A 15,229-nucleotide genomic window follows, 5' to 3' on the forward strand; every position below is an offset into this window, starting at 1 on the left:
GTTTGGCAGTATTTTAAGTTCTAACTCTATAACATAACAGTTCTACTTGGAACTATATACACATTCTAGAGAAAGACAAGGATATTAGAAAACATTTTTCGTAAGAGTAAAAAATTGTAAACAACTTGAATATCCACCAGTAGAGGAATGGCTGAATAAAATGTACATTCTTCAAAGGAATATACTAAATAGAATTTTATATCTGATTGCTGGACATCTTAAGTGGGGTGTCTATACTCATCTCTTAAGTGAAACTATCCTAAAAATATATACTCCACATAGCTTTCCCAGTCTAATTATTGATAGCAACGTCCATCCTTCCAGTGTTCCTCAGATTAAAAACCTTGGCGTTATACTTGGCTCCTCTCATTCTCTCACATCTCCCTCAGTCAGAAAGTCTTTTTGGTTCTTTATGCAAATATGTATCCAGGATCTGACTATTTTCTTTACACCCTGGTCCTGGTCACCATCCCCTCTAGCCAGCTCTTAGATCACATATGACTTCCTAATTGGTCACCCTGATTGTACTCTGGGCCCTCTCGGTGTCCATTTCCAGAGTGTTCTTTGAAAACCTAATATCATGTCAGCCTCAGGTTTAGAATTCCATATGTCTTTACCCATCTAAAAAGCCAGGAGCCTTAAAATGGTGTCTAAGGCCCTGCTTAACCTGCTCCATCCCTCTGACCTTATCTCTGACTACTACTTACTCACTCCCCTTTGGCTATTCTGGCCTTCTTGCTGTCCTTGAACATGCAATTATGTTCTTGCCTCAGGGTCCTTGTGGGAGCTTTTCCTCCTCCTCAGAGATTCTTCTCAGAAAACTGCCATGCTTGACAGTGAATTCAGGATGATTTCCTAATTATATTTCTTACAAGAGGCCCAGTACATGAATTTATGCATGGGTGGGGTCCCTCGGCCTGGCCAGCTATTGAAGCCTATTTGGGGAGCTGGGGGAAGGGAGGCCGCAAGAGGTTGGCTGTGGAAGTGCACTGACCACCAGGGGGCAGCTCCTGCATTGAGTGTCTGCCCCTGGTGGTCAGTGTGCGTCATAGTGACTGGTTGACCAATTCAGGTTGTTTGGTCTTAACAGTTGCTTAGGCTTTTATATATACACACACCGTATTTTCCGGCGTATAAGACGACCCCCCTAATTTTACAGTTAAAACATGTTTAGGCCTATATTCGCTGTATAAGACTACCCCCCACTTTCGAGGCAACACCAGTTCTTTTTTTAATAGACCGCCTCTCTGACTCTGGCCAATCTGAGCAGGCTTTTTTTCCGTTTCAAAAGTCGTCTTATATGCCGGAAAATACGGTGTGTGTGTGTGTGTGTGTGTGTGTGTGTGTGTGTATTTTATATATATTTTATTGATTTTTCACAGAGAGGAAGAGAGAGGGATAGAGAGTTAGAAACATCGATGAGAGAGAATCATCGATCAGCTGCCTCTTGCACACCCCCTACTGGGGATGTGCCTGCAACCAAGGTACATGCCCTTGCTCGGAATCGAACCCGGGACCTTTCAGCCCACAGGCCGATGCTCTATCCACTGAGCCAAACCAGTCCCGGCTAGGCTTTTAGATAGATAGATAGATAGATAGATAGATAGATAGATAGATGGTAGTTATAATGGTGATATTCAAAATATATCCCATAGAAGTAGTGTCATTTCTTAGATACCAGAATTAAGTTCTGAAAAACACAGTAAATGAGTATTAAGATACATATTTTTTACATATGAACACTTTTGAAATAAGGGTCTTTTTTAGTTTTAGAAATTAACTGAAAAAAGAAATTGCCCACAGAATTTAGAATTTTGCTTGAGTAATCATTTGAATCATTACAACAAAAGCATTTTCATCAGATATTTATAAAAATTTAATAGGTTCACATTTAAAATGCATATCCCTTAATAGATACTACATAGACCTTATCCCTTTAAATCAAGAATATTGAAATACTCAAATGATATAGTCTAAGAGATGTTCATATGCTAGTGTTTTATCCATAATTTATTTTAAATTTATTTTTATTAAAGTATACATACAATATTACATTAGTTTCAGGTATACAATATAGTGATTTGACATTTATATACCTTACAATATGATCATCATATTATAAGGTATATAAATAAGTCTAGTAACTCCTTATCACATACAAAGTTATAATATTGACTATTTTTCCTATGCTGCACTTATATCCCCTTGACTTGTTTATTTTGTAACTGGAAGTTATAACTCTTATTCTCCTTTATCTCTTTCATTCATCCCCCGACTCTCTTCCTCTCAGGGAAAGATAAATTTGTTCTCTACATCAATGAGTCTGTTTCTGTTTTGTTTAGTTTATTTGTATCTCTAGTTTTCTTTATGCTGGGGCTTTTTCTGTCAGTGCTTATAATTATTGCTCATTTCACCCCTACTCCTGTTATTTAAAATGTGCTTTTTCCTGTCTGCTTTTCTTTTGTTAAATGTTTTTATTGATTTTGTAGAGAAATAAAGGGAGAAGGGAAGAAACACCAATGTGAGAAACATCTATCGGCTGCCTCCTGTACGCCCCCTGCTAGGGATTGAGCCTGCACCAGGTCACATGCTCTGACTGGTAGTGATGGAGCTGGTGAACTTTCAGTTCATGGGGCAATGCTCAACAGACTGAACCACTCCGGTTGGACCTGTCTGCTTTTCTCAGCACCTTTTGTTTTCTATTTCTTTGCCTCTGGGTTCTAGTTTTTGTGTGTGTGTGTGTGTTTATCTGGAAAAGGCTGGACATTTTAGTCATTTGTCACTGTTTACACCTTCCATTTGGAAAATGCAGTTTCACATTAAATGTAATCATCAAATTTTTAGTTATGCTTGGCTGGTTTTAATGTTCAGCACCCACAAGTTCTTTTTGCTTTTCCGCACCAGCAGGTTTTTATTTTTTTATTTTTATTGTTGACACTATTATAGAAGTCCCCATTTTTTCTTCTTTGCCTCCTCCACACAGCCCCACCCCCCCTTCCCTCTGGCTATCACCACACTGTAGACTGCGTCCTGGCTTATGCATATATGTTCTTTTGCTAATCTCTTCACATTCTTTCGTCGGTGGTAGCCATTCTGGCAGGTATGAGGTAGTATCTCATTGTGGTTTTAATTTGCATCTCTTTAATGATTAGTGACATTGAACATTTTTTCATATGTCTATTGGCCATCTGTATGTCCTCTGTGGAGACGTGTCTATCAGGTTCTTTTCCTGGTGTTGAGTTGTGTAAATTCTTTATTTATTTTGGAGATTAACCTCTTATCAAATGTATCATTGGCGAGAATATGTTCTCCCATACAGTGGGTTCCCTTTTCTTTTTGTTGATGGTTTCATCTGCTGTGCAGAAGCTTTTTAGTTAGAGGTAGTCCCATTTGTTTTTTTTTTCCTTTGTTTCCCTTTCCCTGGGAGACATATTGGCAGAAATATTGCTCTGAAAGATGTCCGAGATTTTACTGCCTATATTTTGTTCTAGGGTTTTTGTGGATTTTTTTTTCGACTTATATTTAAATCTTTTACCCATTTTGAGTTTATTCTTATATATGGTGTAAGTTGGTGGTCTAGTCCAGTTTTTCCATATGCATGGTCTATCCTAGAAAATGTTCCAGTTCTTTTGTGTCCTACCATCAGTCTATCTGCAGGCTGATGCTCTATTCACTGAGCCAAACTGGCTGGGATGAGTTTGGACTACAGGTTCAAGCTTACAACTATAGCTGTAAGCTGTCACTGTCTCTCCATCAGATGGAGGTGATAGCAAAAAAAAAGTTTTCTGGAAAACAGGTATCTGAGGAGGGAAAACATAGGGCTACTGTTTTTCATTGTGAACCTTGTGAAAACTATATGCATATTGTTGCTGGGTTAAAAAATTTTTTTAGTGTTAAATTCTATTAACTCTTAGGCCATTTCAAGTGATGTGTTTTTCACGTGTCCCCATTACACATCGGGAATGCAAAGATGAGTACAGCGGGGCCTGATAGAAGAAACAGACCCATACACACCCCCTTCATTTGAACTTACACAGAAATTCTTCCAATTTCTTACATGACACTTACCATATTCCAGTTGTATATTATTTGCTTACTCTTCATATCCTCCTGCTAGATTATTATGTTTTTGAAAGTAGGAACACTTTGCCTTAAAACCTTCAGTGCTTTTTAGCTCCTTACATGCAGTTGGTAGAATTGAATTGAGGGGTTTAAGCCATGTTGTTTGTTATCTCACATTTTGGAGCCTTGGGGCAAGAAATATTCTTACTCAAATTTATAGAGGTGCCAGCTGCTAAGCATTATTTCCTATCTTTTTGTGAAAGTGTAATTTACCTAGTGTTCTGAAATCTGATTCCATGGATATTGGTAAAATACTATGTATTTAAGAGTTCATTCTGGATTACAGATAATGAGAATTTTTATTTCTTGAAATTTAGGAGCTAGTTTCTCATTTGAATAGCTATAGTAAAAATTTATTTCTGTTTTTACTTATTTGTTTGTTATATCCCCTAAGAACCCCTTTTATTTAATTCTAAGAGGACTGTTATTCAGTGCATTGGATACTTTGTCATATTAGGGGATGATTAATCGTTTTAATATTTTAATCCCATGGTGCCCAAACAATCAGTAGATTGCTTTGGAGAGAGCATTTGGTCTACCCTCCTGGCTATTTCCTAAGGTAAGAGGATGTCCAAGCTGTTCTAGGCAGATGGTAGGGTAGGATTTCTTTTAAAACATAGTCCAGCTCCCACTCTCCCCCCCATTTAAAGCAATAGATACTTCACCAACCTCACCGTGTTCTTTTAAGAGAGTTTACTTGGTAAACCCAGACTTCCTCTGTTTAATTCAGCCTTACTTTTCATGTTATTTTTCTACTTATAAAGATGTTTCAAGATATTCTTTAGCCCTGTGGCTCTTTGTAAATTATCCTTAGGTTGATAAGGCCTGATTTTATATTTACAGAAAAAGAATATATTTTATAGGTCAAAAAAGTAATGCAAATAATTCTCCAAATGCTGGTACCCAGTGTGATAGAAGTGAATAGTTTAAAAAGTGCTTCTTGTATTGCAAAACTTAAAAGTAAAAAGTAACTTGTAATTCCATTTACAAGTTAAATTTATTTATTAAAAAATAAATCTGATTTTTAAATTTTAAAACATTTCTCAGATTTTTCTAAAAATCTAAATATTAAAGGACATTTAGTCTGGAGAAAATAAAACAAAACACATGACTACATTTCCTGAGTAGTTAAGTTTTCTGTGTAACTCTGGATACCTCCCCTGTGCTGGAACTAAAGTTTGTGAGATTTTGCCGAGACCGGTTTGGCTCAATGGATAGAGCGTCGGCTTGGGGACTGAAGGGACTCGGGTTCAATTCCCGTCAAGGGCATGTACCTTGGTTGCGGGCATATCCCCAGTAGGGGGTGTGTAAGAGGCAGCTGATCGATGACTCTCTCATCGATGTTTCTAACTCTCTATCTCTCTCCCTTCCTCTCTGTACAAAGTCAATAATATATATATATATATATATATATATATATATATATATATATATATATATAAATAAATAAATAAAGTTTGTGAGATTTTATTCTGCTTGGACTTTACCTCACATGTACGTATTTCAGGGGTCATCCAGAGATTTGGGTGGGGTTTAGACTCAGGGAAAGAGCAGCTTCCAAAAATCCTAATAGTACGAGAGTTCATTAACCTTTTTCTCTACTTTTGCACATGTTTATACCATAGTACAAGTTACCATAGTAATTCTCATAGAGTTAAGATTCTCATAAAGATATGATATTGCAACAATAAAACAATAATAGTATACTATAAAGAGGAACACTCAGAGAACTCGTAGAAATTAAAAATATGATAAAATTCAATAAAACTAAATAAAAAATTTAGACATTAAATATGAAATCTCCCAAGAGGACAAAAGACAGAGATGGGGGGAAAATGAATTCCAACCTTGAATCCTGTATCTAGTTCAATTATCAACAAGGTGTGTGGATGGAAAGAAGGCATTGCAGAAATGCAAGGTTTTAAAGAACCCTTTGCCAGGAAACTGCTGGAGAATGTGCTTCCTAACAATGTGAAGGAAATCCGGGGAGAGGAAGACACGGGTGTCAGAAACGTTAACTCCATTTTGGGCGTCAGAGGACCACCACATCCACCAGAACGATAGTGAAGGGCCTGGGCAGCCCGTCCAGAACCTGGGTGAAACCCTCAGGGAGCTGGCATTGAAAGGATGTCTGACGCACGTGTGTGCCTTGGGATAACCTCTAGACCGCAGGCCAGTCTGGCTCTGCCTTTTTTTTAAATAAAATTTTATTTGAACACAGCTGCACCCTTTTATTTACACATTGTCAAAGGCTGCTTCCGCACTGCAAGCAGAGTTGAGTGTAAATATAGGGTGTCCCCCCAAAATGTATGCACACACTTCGAATAATTATAAAGGCAGTATTTATTAAAATAATTTCATTTTCAAAATTGAGCTGTTTCAGTGTGAGTACATTTTTTTGGGACACCCTGTGTTTTTTGATCTGACCCTTTAAGAAAAAGTTTGCAGACTTGATCTTAGGGAATTGATTCTAGACAGTTGGCCAAGAGCTTGTGGCTGAATCAGTTAGGTGTACATACAGAACTGTAACTGCTCAACTCAGGGAGAACAAAAACTGATCGGGAAAGAAAAAATAGCCATGATTTACTATATGGCTTAACTTTGTATATATTTACATGATGATAAAAATGCCAATGTCTAATACTGTGCTAATTAAAATTACCATACTAACTGCATTAGGAAAATGAGAAGGATGTGCATGTGTAATGGGAGTAGGAAGAGCTTAATCCTCACTTTCCATAGGGAGTCAGTAGAAAAGCCTCAAAACTAAAGAAGAACTGAGGTGATACATATTAAGATAATTGACTACTAGTAAAAGAAATAAAATTTGATTCTTCTCAGAAGGGAGAAACTAAGGGCAGAGGGACAGGGTCTACTGTTTTTTCATACAAACATTCATTTTGTAGACTTTTTTAACTGTGTATCTTAGTAGCTTTAATAAAGGGGGGGAAATTAAAACCTCCCCTCCCCCCAAATTTGGAAAACAAAGAAAAAAAGAAACCCTTTCCCAAGGTCAGCAAACACATAGCACCTCCTCATCCTGTGGTGCTCTGTCCTCGCCTCCTGGGGACATTTATCAGAAATCATTCCTGTCTGCTCGCCGTGGAGTCAGGACGGGGTTGCAGCATCTCCAGAATCATGCTCTAGCCAAGAGAGGGCTTTGCTCATGAAACCACTACCTCTGATATGATTAGCAAAATGGCACCGATTTAGGGGTATCCTGTCAAGTTCAGGCATTCCCAGTAAAAGAACGTGGCAAAGCTGCATTATTTGGCCTAGCATTCGACTACTCTGGTGTCCGAAAGGAGTTGCCTTTTAAAATTTCATCTTTTCTAAACACCATTCCCACTTAACACACAAGCATGGGAGGACAGTTATTTCTCAGTAATTATTTGTAGACATAGGATAATCTAATAATATGTTTCTACCATTGAGCACCAGGGCTAACATATAATAGGCTAGTGAATGTTTGAATGAATGAATAAATGAACTCGGTTATATAATCAACATTAAAAAAAAAAAATCATGATAACTTGAGAAGCTGAAGAAACCAACCCTTGCAAAAAGAGAATTCCATACCTTTCTTCAGCTTTTCAGTCACCAAAGCTAAATTGCAGTTCTGAATGATTTTGACTTCTACATTAAAGTAGTTTTTGCTCTTTTTTTTCTTAACTAGGATCTTTCCAATTAAGGATGTACCCCTGGAGACTGAAGAACTTTCTGATTGGCTCTATCAGCGTTTTATTGAAAAAGAGGACCTCTTAACGCATTTTTATGAAACAGGTACACAGTATCCTATTACATACCTTCCTGAAGTTACTGATAGTTCAAGAGAAGCATTTTTTTTTTTTTAATTCTTCAGATATCCTAAAGGAATCAGAGTATTCTCTACTTAAGGATTTCATCTTAGAATTTTCATAACAACAAGCTTACATGAAATGTGTCCAGGCACTTGTTCATTAGCCATGAACAAATGCATCTAGTTCAAGAGAGGACACAGTCTGTAGAAGACTTGTGATCATACATTTGCAGCCAGCTATATGGCCTGTTTTATAAAATAGCAAATGACCTTCATTTTTGGCATGGTAATTTGATTGTTTAAATAATACCATCATCATTTGTAAATATTTTTTTAATATGCTTTTTTTTTTTTTAACATATAGGGATAAAGTTCACTATTTAGTTTTCATGGATACAACCTTATACTTCTCTCCTTGGGAGAAAAAAGTCTATATTTACCCCAAGTTTCTTTTCTATATTTAATATTTCTTATGTTCTATGAGACCTACAGTGCAGTGAAAAAGATATAACAGGGGAGGAGGAGAGAGGAAGGAAGAAAGGAAGTTTTGAAAGGAGGAAATTGACGTTGTTAGAACTCCAGGCACTATGGAAGTGCTTTCACAAATAGCTGTTTGTAGGCCTATTTTCTCGAGCAGGGCTAGGTAGAGACCCTTTTTTCTGCCAAGGGCCATTTGGATATTTATAACATCATTCAGAGCCCATACAAAATTATCGACTTAAAAATTAGGCTGCTATATTTGGTCAAACATTTAATTACCTCACCCATAATGCCTTGGCAGGGCCACGCAAGATGATTTCCCAAGCCCTTCTATATGGTAGTCTCTAGCACAGGCCGGATATTCCCACCTCTGTTCTAGAGGCTGCCTCGTGAGGGAAGGAGAAGTGAAAGTTGTTCCAGGTTGGAGGATGGCCATGGGGTTTTCCATGAACAGAAGGCACTATTTTCCCCCCACTGAGATATTTTTTGGTGCAGAATTAAAGTTCGTGCTGAATCAGACTGTAAAGGCCTGATGTTGAACAAAGGCTGATACAGTGATTACCTTTAGTGCTTTAGATTTGGGGTTTAGGACTGTTGCACTTTGCCCTCCAGAGGATTCCTTCCTGATCTTAACTTTCTGATCCTGGGGCTGTGGAGTAGTGCCTGTTAGTGTGACAGGAGTGGGCACTGTGTGTGTCTTTAAAATTCCTAATTCGATGCCCCTCTCCATGTGTGCAATCCTTGGTCTCACTCTCAAACTTTCCTTAAAGATGAGACAGGATGGATGTATAATAAGGATGAGGCAATTAAGAGGCTAATAAGCTCTCTCTCTTTTTTTTTCAATCTGTCTCTTGCTTTATGATATTTGCCCTAAATTGTACAACAATAATGGAAGCCTCTTTTGAATGAAGTTATTTGCATGATAGACCTTAAAACTTGAAAGTGTTCTCTGTACATTGCTTGTGAGGAGCAAATCCCTTCATGAATCAGCTTAGCCAGGGGATTATCCACAAGGACAAAGACTATTTGAAATGCTGAAGAGTGTTACCAAGATGACCTTAGATAATATTGCCCCGAAATGGTCTAGCTTTCCTTCCCAGAAATCTGTTTACTTTGTGTATTAATTATATGATAATTAATAGAATTAATTAATGCAAAACACTTAAATGATCCTTTTTATTATTAGGATATATTTCATAAACCATATTGCCTTTTAAAAAGAACAGTGATTTATAATCACTTTTTTTTTTTTTTCCCTATTGGATACTTGAAAGAACAACCGCTTTTTTGTGGCAGAGACATTTAACTTGTAAATAGAAGAACGAATGTAGGTTCATGCTATTTGGGAAAGTGTTCTTTATCGACTTCACACATCTTGTGTCCTGGCCACTGCGGAGATCTCTAGAGACACGGTGGGGAAAAGGCCACAGAGTGCTGCTCTCTTGCAGCTGATACTGCCACAGGAGACAGTCTGTAGGAAAAAGAAGATATAGGTGGGGATATTACAGATTGTGCAAAGCGCCGAGACGGAAATAAATATGGAGGTGACAATGCCTGAAGGGGAGAACGGGTAGGGTAGGCGCGGTGGACAGGGAGAGGTGGTATTTTTTTCTGATACTGGAACAACGCAGATGCCCCAGCCATTCACTGCGAGGGAGGAGGAGCACCCCAGGCAGAGAGAATAGAAGCAGAGGCTCAGGCAGGTTGAAAATTATATTTCATATGAGATCTCTCAAGAGCAATGGGGAGTCGCAGAAGACGCATTAAAAAAAATTCTAGTTAAAACTAATATTCAACTTTTACTCCAGGAGACCCTCCGCAGCAGTAAAACAAAGTAATGTTTCCATCTTGTTTTTCAGGGGCTTTCCCGCCTTCCCAAGGCCACAGGGAAGCTGTTTCTAGGGAGATGACCCTCAGCAACAAGTGGATCTTCCTCATCCAGTCTTTTGCATTTTTGTCAGGCTACATGTGGTACAACATCTTTCAGTATTTTTACCATTGCCTGTTTTAGGAACTCACGCGGACTTGTCAAGGTCACCATAGGAATTCCAACTTTTCATGAGTGCATTATTTCATATGTGCAAATCAGGATATAAAACAAGCAAAGGAAATTCCATGGATGGATTAATATTTATCCCCTTTGGGATATTTTAAAACTCTGCTAAAATGAAGATCAGTAATCTAATGACCTGCTAATATGTTTTAAGGACTTTTCATGTTTTAAAAAGATACACTCTGCAACACATGTAAACGAACATCACATTTGGAGAAGAGGAAATCATAAAATCATCCTAGAAGACAGAGAAATTCTGTTGCCAGCAGATACTTGATCACCTAGTTCAAGCTCAGAGAGCTGAGCTCGCCCTCCCAGTAATAGTCCCCCTAGGGCAGTGCTGTGAGCGCCCTCACTGCCCGCTCCCGCTGTGTCACTAGGAACCTCCAGGGGGGCTGGTTGGCACCTTCTGAAGAACTGGCGCCCTGTCCTTTGCAGTGACGCTCCAGGCCTCACCAGCTTCGTGGGGTTCGGAGTCAGTCAGGCGTGCTGTGGCGGGGAGCAGCGTCCACTGGACACGTTCAGTCCTGGAATGGGCTCTTTCGAAAGGCAGGCTCAGCCCGACACCGTGTTTACATGCGCTAGTGCTTTCCGTGTGTGTGTGTGTGTGTGTGTGTGTGTACATGCATGTGCGTATGTATGTGTTGCAGGGGAGGGCACTTGATTTCTCCTTTTATATAGAAGGCATATCGTAGAGTGATCATTTTCTCTTACAAAATGCACTTTCATCAGCTGCATCTGTAGCAGAGGGTTGGTAGTATAGCCTGGAAACCAGTCTGCACAGAATCAGTGAGGGGGACTTGAGCTGTCCTGTCTGCGTGTTTTAACCTGCGCTCCTGCTCCCCAGCACCTCCCTGAGCTGGGCTCCACACCTGGGGGTGGGAGGCCCTTCAGCTGTTCTCTTGTTTGTTTTCATTTTGGTATACTAGCACCAATTGCGTTTGGGTATGGTTTAAACAAATTAATGCAGAAACACTTAAATGATCAGTATACGGTGAGATAGGCTAATTTATTAGAAAAATAAAAGCTAGAGCCAGACACTGGCTTAAAATGGTGACAGGCCATCACATGGCACCCAGCACCTGTCTCATCAGGGAGCTGCCCCTGTCGGGGCGGTGTGGCCAGGAGAGACCAGCACGCGAGGCTTCCAGGCTCTGCCCGTTGCTTTTGAAGAGGATACAGTCGTGTCTGTTTCTAGAAGACTTTTTTTTTCTTCTTTTGTCACTGTGTTCATGCAGTTTACCTCACAGTAAAACCAAACGTCCCACAAAGTGCTGGCCCTGCGCCGGTCACCGCGGTCACCGCCTGCACCCAGCATCGTGGCGGCAGCGCCCTCTGGCCTGGGGTTGTGAGACAGATTCCGGTGAGTCAGCGGTGGTTTTCTGTGACGTGACATCGTAGATCCCCCTGTTGTCGCTAATCATGCAATCTGACGGTTCTGAGAAGGAGGCCGGAAGGTAACAGTGAAGGTTGATGTTTTTTGCTTTTCAATAAACCAAAACAAAACACCCACAAAACCAAAACACTGAGAAGATAAGAATTTTCTCCCAGTTGTGTGGAAAAGGTAAAGCAGCACCAAATACAAGCCCACAGCGGCTTCATGTGAGAAGAGAACGATGCCTGAGCTGAAATACCTCATTGATCATACTACTGCCGGGGAGACGCAGAAGGCAGGGTTTCCGTGCGCGGTTTGGGAATGGTTGTCATACGGTGCCACTTTTTCAACATGTTAGCATTTCATTATGTGCTTTACAGGGACGGTGAGTAGGTGGAACCAATCTCAATTTAGAGGCACAGACACAGACAGGAAGCCAAATGGAAGCTTAGGGACACTTCTGCTTGAGGCCCAGCAAATGCTATCGGATGACAAGGTGAATTGGAACTACTCATTCAGCGGTTGGTCTGCCATCTGGGGGACAAGTTGTTCATTGTCCAGGATGGCAGGCAGTCCCAGCTGGTAGACCTTTCCCTGGTTGCTAAAGCAAGCCCCAGGCAGAGCGGCCAGTCTCCCGTGAGGGAAGAAGAGAAATGCATGCGTGCACACACACATGTGGTTTCTTTTCGCCATCACTGAGACCAAAGGAGGAAGCTGTTGTTTAATGTACTGTACACATTAAACAGGCTGTTCTCTAAGATGCTTTACTTTCCAAGCACAGTCATTTCAGCAGCCTCTAGATGTGTGGGTTAATTTTGAACATAGATCTGTGAGCTGTAAATAGGTGTGTGTGTGATATGCCCCACCCCCCACCCCTTGATTCTTTCTCAACACGTGCCCTCTCTTCTGTTAGCAAACACGCTGTGTGAGAGCATTGCTAGTGCTTTCCTTATCAGTAACGGGGGTTCTCTTGTTTGTACGGGGGAATGTAAAGAGTGAATCGGTGTCCTTATATGGCAATCAGGGAAGCAGCAATATGCCACTGTACAGAACCGAGTAAAAATCCCTAATCTGTACTTCCTTTATACAGCGAGTGAAAGGAGGTTTAGCAAATAGCCACTTTGTCCAGGGGAAAGAAGTAACACTGGCCAGTTTTATACCAGGAGCTCACGGAATCTCAGCGCTGCTCGGTCTCAGCTGACCCGCCTGGATTCCCAAAGCAGACAGGGCTGCAAACTCGCTGCCGGGTCCCAGGGTCACAGTGATGGGGCACCTGCTTGGCCTCAGGGAGGGGCAGCGACCACAGAAGTGACCACCCCAGAAGTTCACGCGTGACTTCAGAAACCACTGCTGATGTTTAAATATGCAGTTATTGTAGAGAAGCCTGTAGGCCAGTGGAAGGTAAGGAAAAATTGCAGAATGGAAATGATGTCTTGGGTAGTCACACAAGTTAATTGAGATTCTAAATAGATTAAAAAAAAAAAGCTGTGAAATCAGTCATATTTTAATATTATACACAGTCCTTAATTTTTCATAGTAAATGAACTGGAGATTATGCATAATTATTCCAGTAATAAGTCATGGTAAGCCAAAAATCTGATTGCATTTAGGAGTTTGAATTTTCATTCTCATAAAACTTTTTTCCCCCTTCCTGGATGCTAATTTTAAAAAATGATACGAGTTGTTTATTAGCTTCCCTTGCCTATATATTTGACTGTTTTGATGTGTAGTGGAAAGATTTGGAAAGACAGCCTTAGGAAGAGGAAACATAGAAGCCTGAATAACCCATGGTCTAGAAAAGGAATTCCTAATAATCAAGAGTTGGCGGTATTGTGGTTGTTCTCAAGCGTTTTTATGAAAACTAAATGTTAAATCGCCAAATGCAAACCTCAGACCGTCATTCTAGTGTTCGTATCATTTGGATCAATGTTACGAATGCCTCTTCAGTCTTTGCTCATGATGCTCACTTTGTGTGGATTTGTCTTAGTGACATTTTTGACAATCACTTCCCTGAGGACTCTTCTGACCTAGTGGGACCTGGTTATAATCATAGGATGTAGTCTGTAATCATGGATAGTCCGATTGGATTCTTTTTGTATTCAAATTGTGTTTGCACTGCTGCATAGGAAGAGGTAGTTATTTTCTTCACTACACAGAACTTCACTCCAGCATTACCATGACAAGCGTGCCAGCGCCGGCCCACAGAGGATGGATACGAATGGCTGGTCTTATTTTTTGCCAGGTAGTGCTGTGAACCTTGCTTCTGGTAACATGAAAGCAAAGTCAAAAGCCGCACTGGGCAGCAGGTGTACTGGTTCATTGTCTGAAGGGGTCGAGACTAATCTATTGGGACCAAAACCACCTACACTGGGCATTTCTAGATCACGAGGGGGCCGGGTGTTCTCTGGATGATGCTTTATTGCAACCATTTTGCATTGATCCCCAACAAGGAGGAGCTAGACCTGGGAATGAGCTGAGAGTGCTGAGCTGTTGGGGGAGGCTGACTGTGGCCATATGGAAGGTAAAATACATGTTTTTCTGCAAAATTTCCATTTGAGGGTTTTTACATTTAATATTTTTTAAACAGTTTAAAGAGCAAAAAAAATAGTGTATTCTAGTTGCAAAATATGCACACATGTTTTGAATGGCTTTATTTTTGTTGTGTGAAACTGTTGAACACATGGCTGCGGAGCACAAATTCTTTACACTAAGGAGTCTAGATGCATTTCACAGTAACTTATGATCAGTAATGAAACAGTGAGACATCGAGCTGCCATTGTTAAGTGCTTTCATTTTCTGTCAGTTCTCACAAAGTTGTATTTATTTTATACAGATGGATTTTCGTTTTCTTGATGCCATAATGTTTACTTCAGCTTGGTGACCTGTCTTTGTGTATCTGCATGTTGTAATGTATGATAAGAATGAATGTAAAGGCTGTGGCAACTGTAATTTTTGTAAAGGGCTGGTCACACGTGGATCTGGTTTATGAATGCATTGGGATTACTTTAGCAACCAGATTACCTTTTCAGAAATTGAGATGTGAACACCAAAAGAAGCATTTTCTCAACAAAAATTAATAGCTGGTTCTATTTTTTTTAACCTAGAAAAAAATAAAGTTGATTTTTTTTTTCAAGTGAAGTGCTTTTAATTCTTAGTAGGGGCACGGGGTGTTTGTGTTTTCCTGGCGCTGTTTTGGCATTAACATCTATAGACGTGTACTCAGAACACACCACGGCAGTTGGATCCTGAGGGCAAACTGAAAAACACTGTTCTCTCGTTTTAAACTATGTCCCTCTCCCCTTTCCGATTCTCCCCATCCAGTGGTATACTGGTCAATGGTTAGCAGTCACTCTCCTGGGGAAAAAAAATTATACACGTTTACATAAGTTATAAATTTTGC

At 40.0% G+C, this 15,229-nt stretch overlaps 1 protein-coding gene across 4 annotated transcripts in view; it reads left to right on the top strand.

Moving 5' to 3' along the window:
• Positions 1-14,962, top strand: part of LPGAT1 (lysophosphatidylglycerol acyltransferase 1) — a 246,955-nt gene extending 231,993 nt beyond the window's left edge. For all 4 annotated transcript variants that reach the window (XM_084865561.1, XM_084865560.1, XM_084865559.1 and 1 more), the window contains 2 exons: positions 7,799-7,905; positions 10,261-14,962. In XM_084865561.1, the coding sequence (XP_084721687.1) occupies positions 7,799-7,905; positions 10,261-10,412 (259 nt within the window). In that variant the 3' untranslated portion in view covers positions 10,413-14,962. The remainder of the gene's footprint in view (positions 1-7,798; positions 7,906-10,260) is intronic.
• Positions 14,963-15,229: the final 267 nt, after the last annotated feature.

Source organism: Pipistrellus hanaki (genome assembly GCF_964339955.1).
Source record: "Pipistrellus hanaki genome assembly, chromosome: 18".
Taxonomy (NCBI): Eukaryota; Metazoa; Chordata; class Mammalia; order Chiroptera; family Vespertilionidae; genus Pipistrellus; species Pipistrellus hanaki.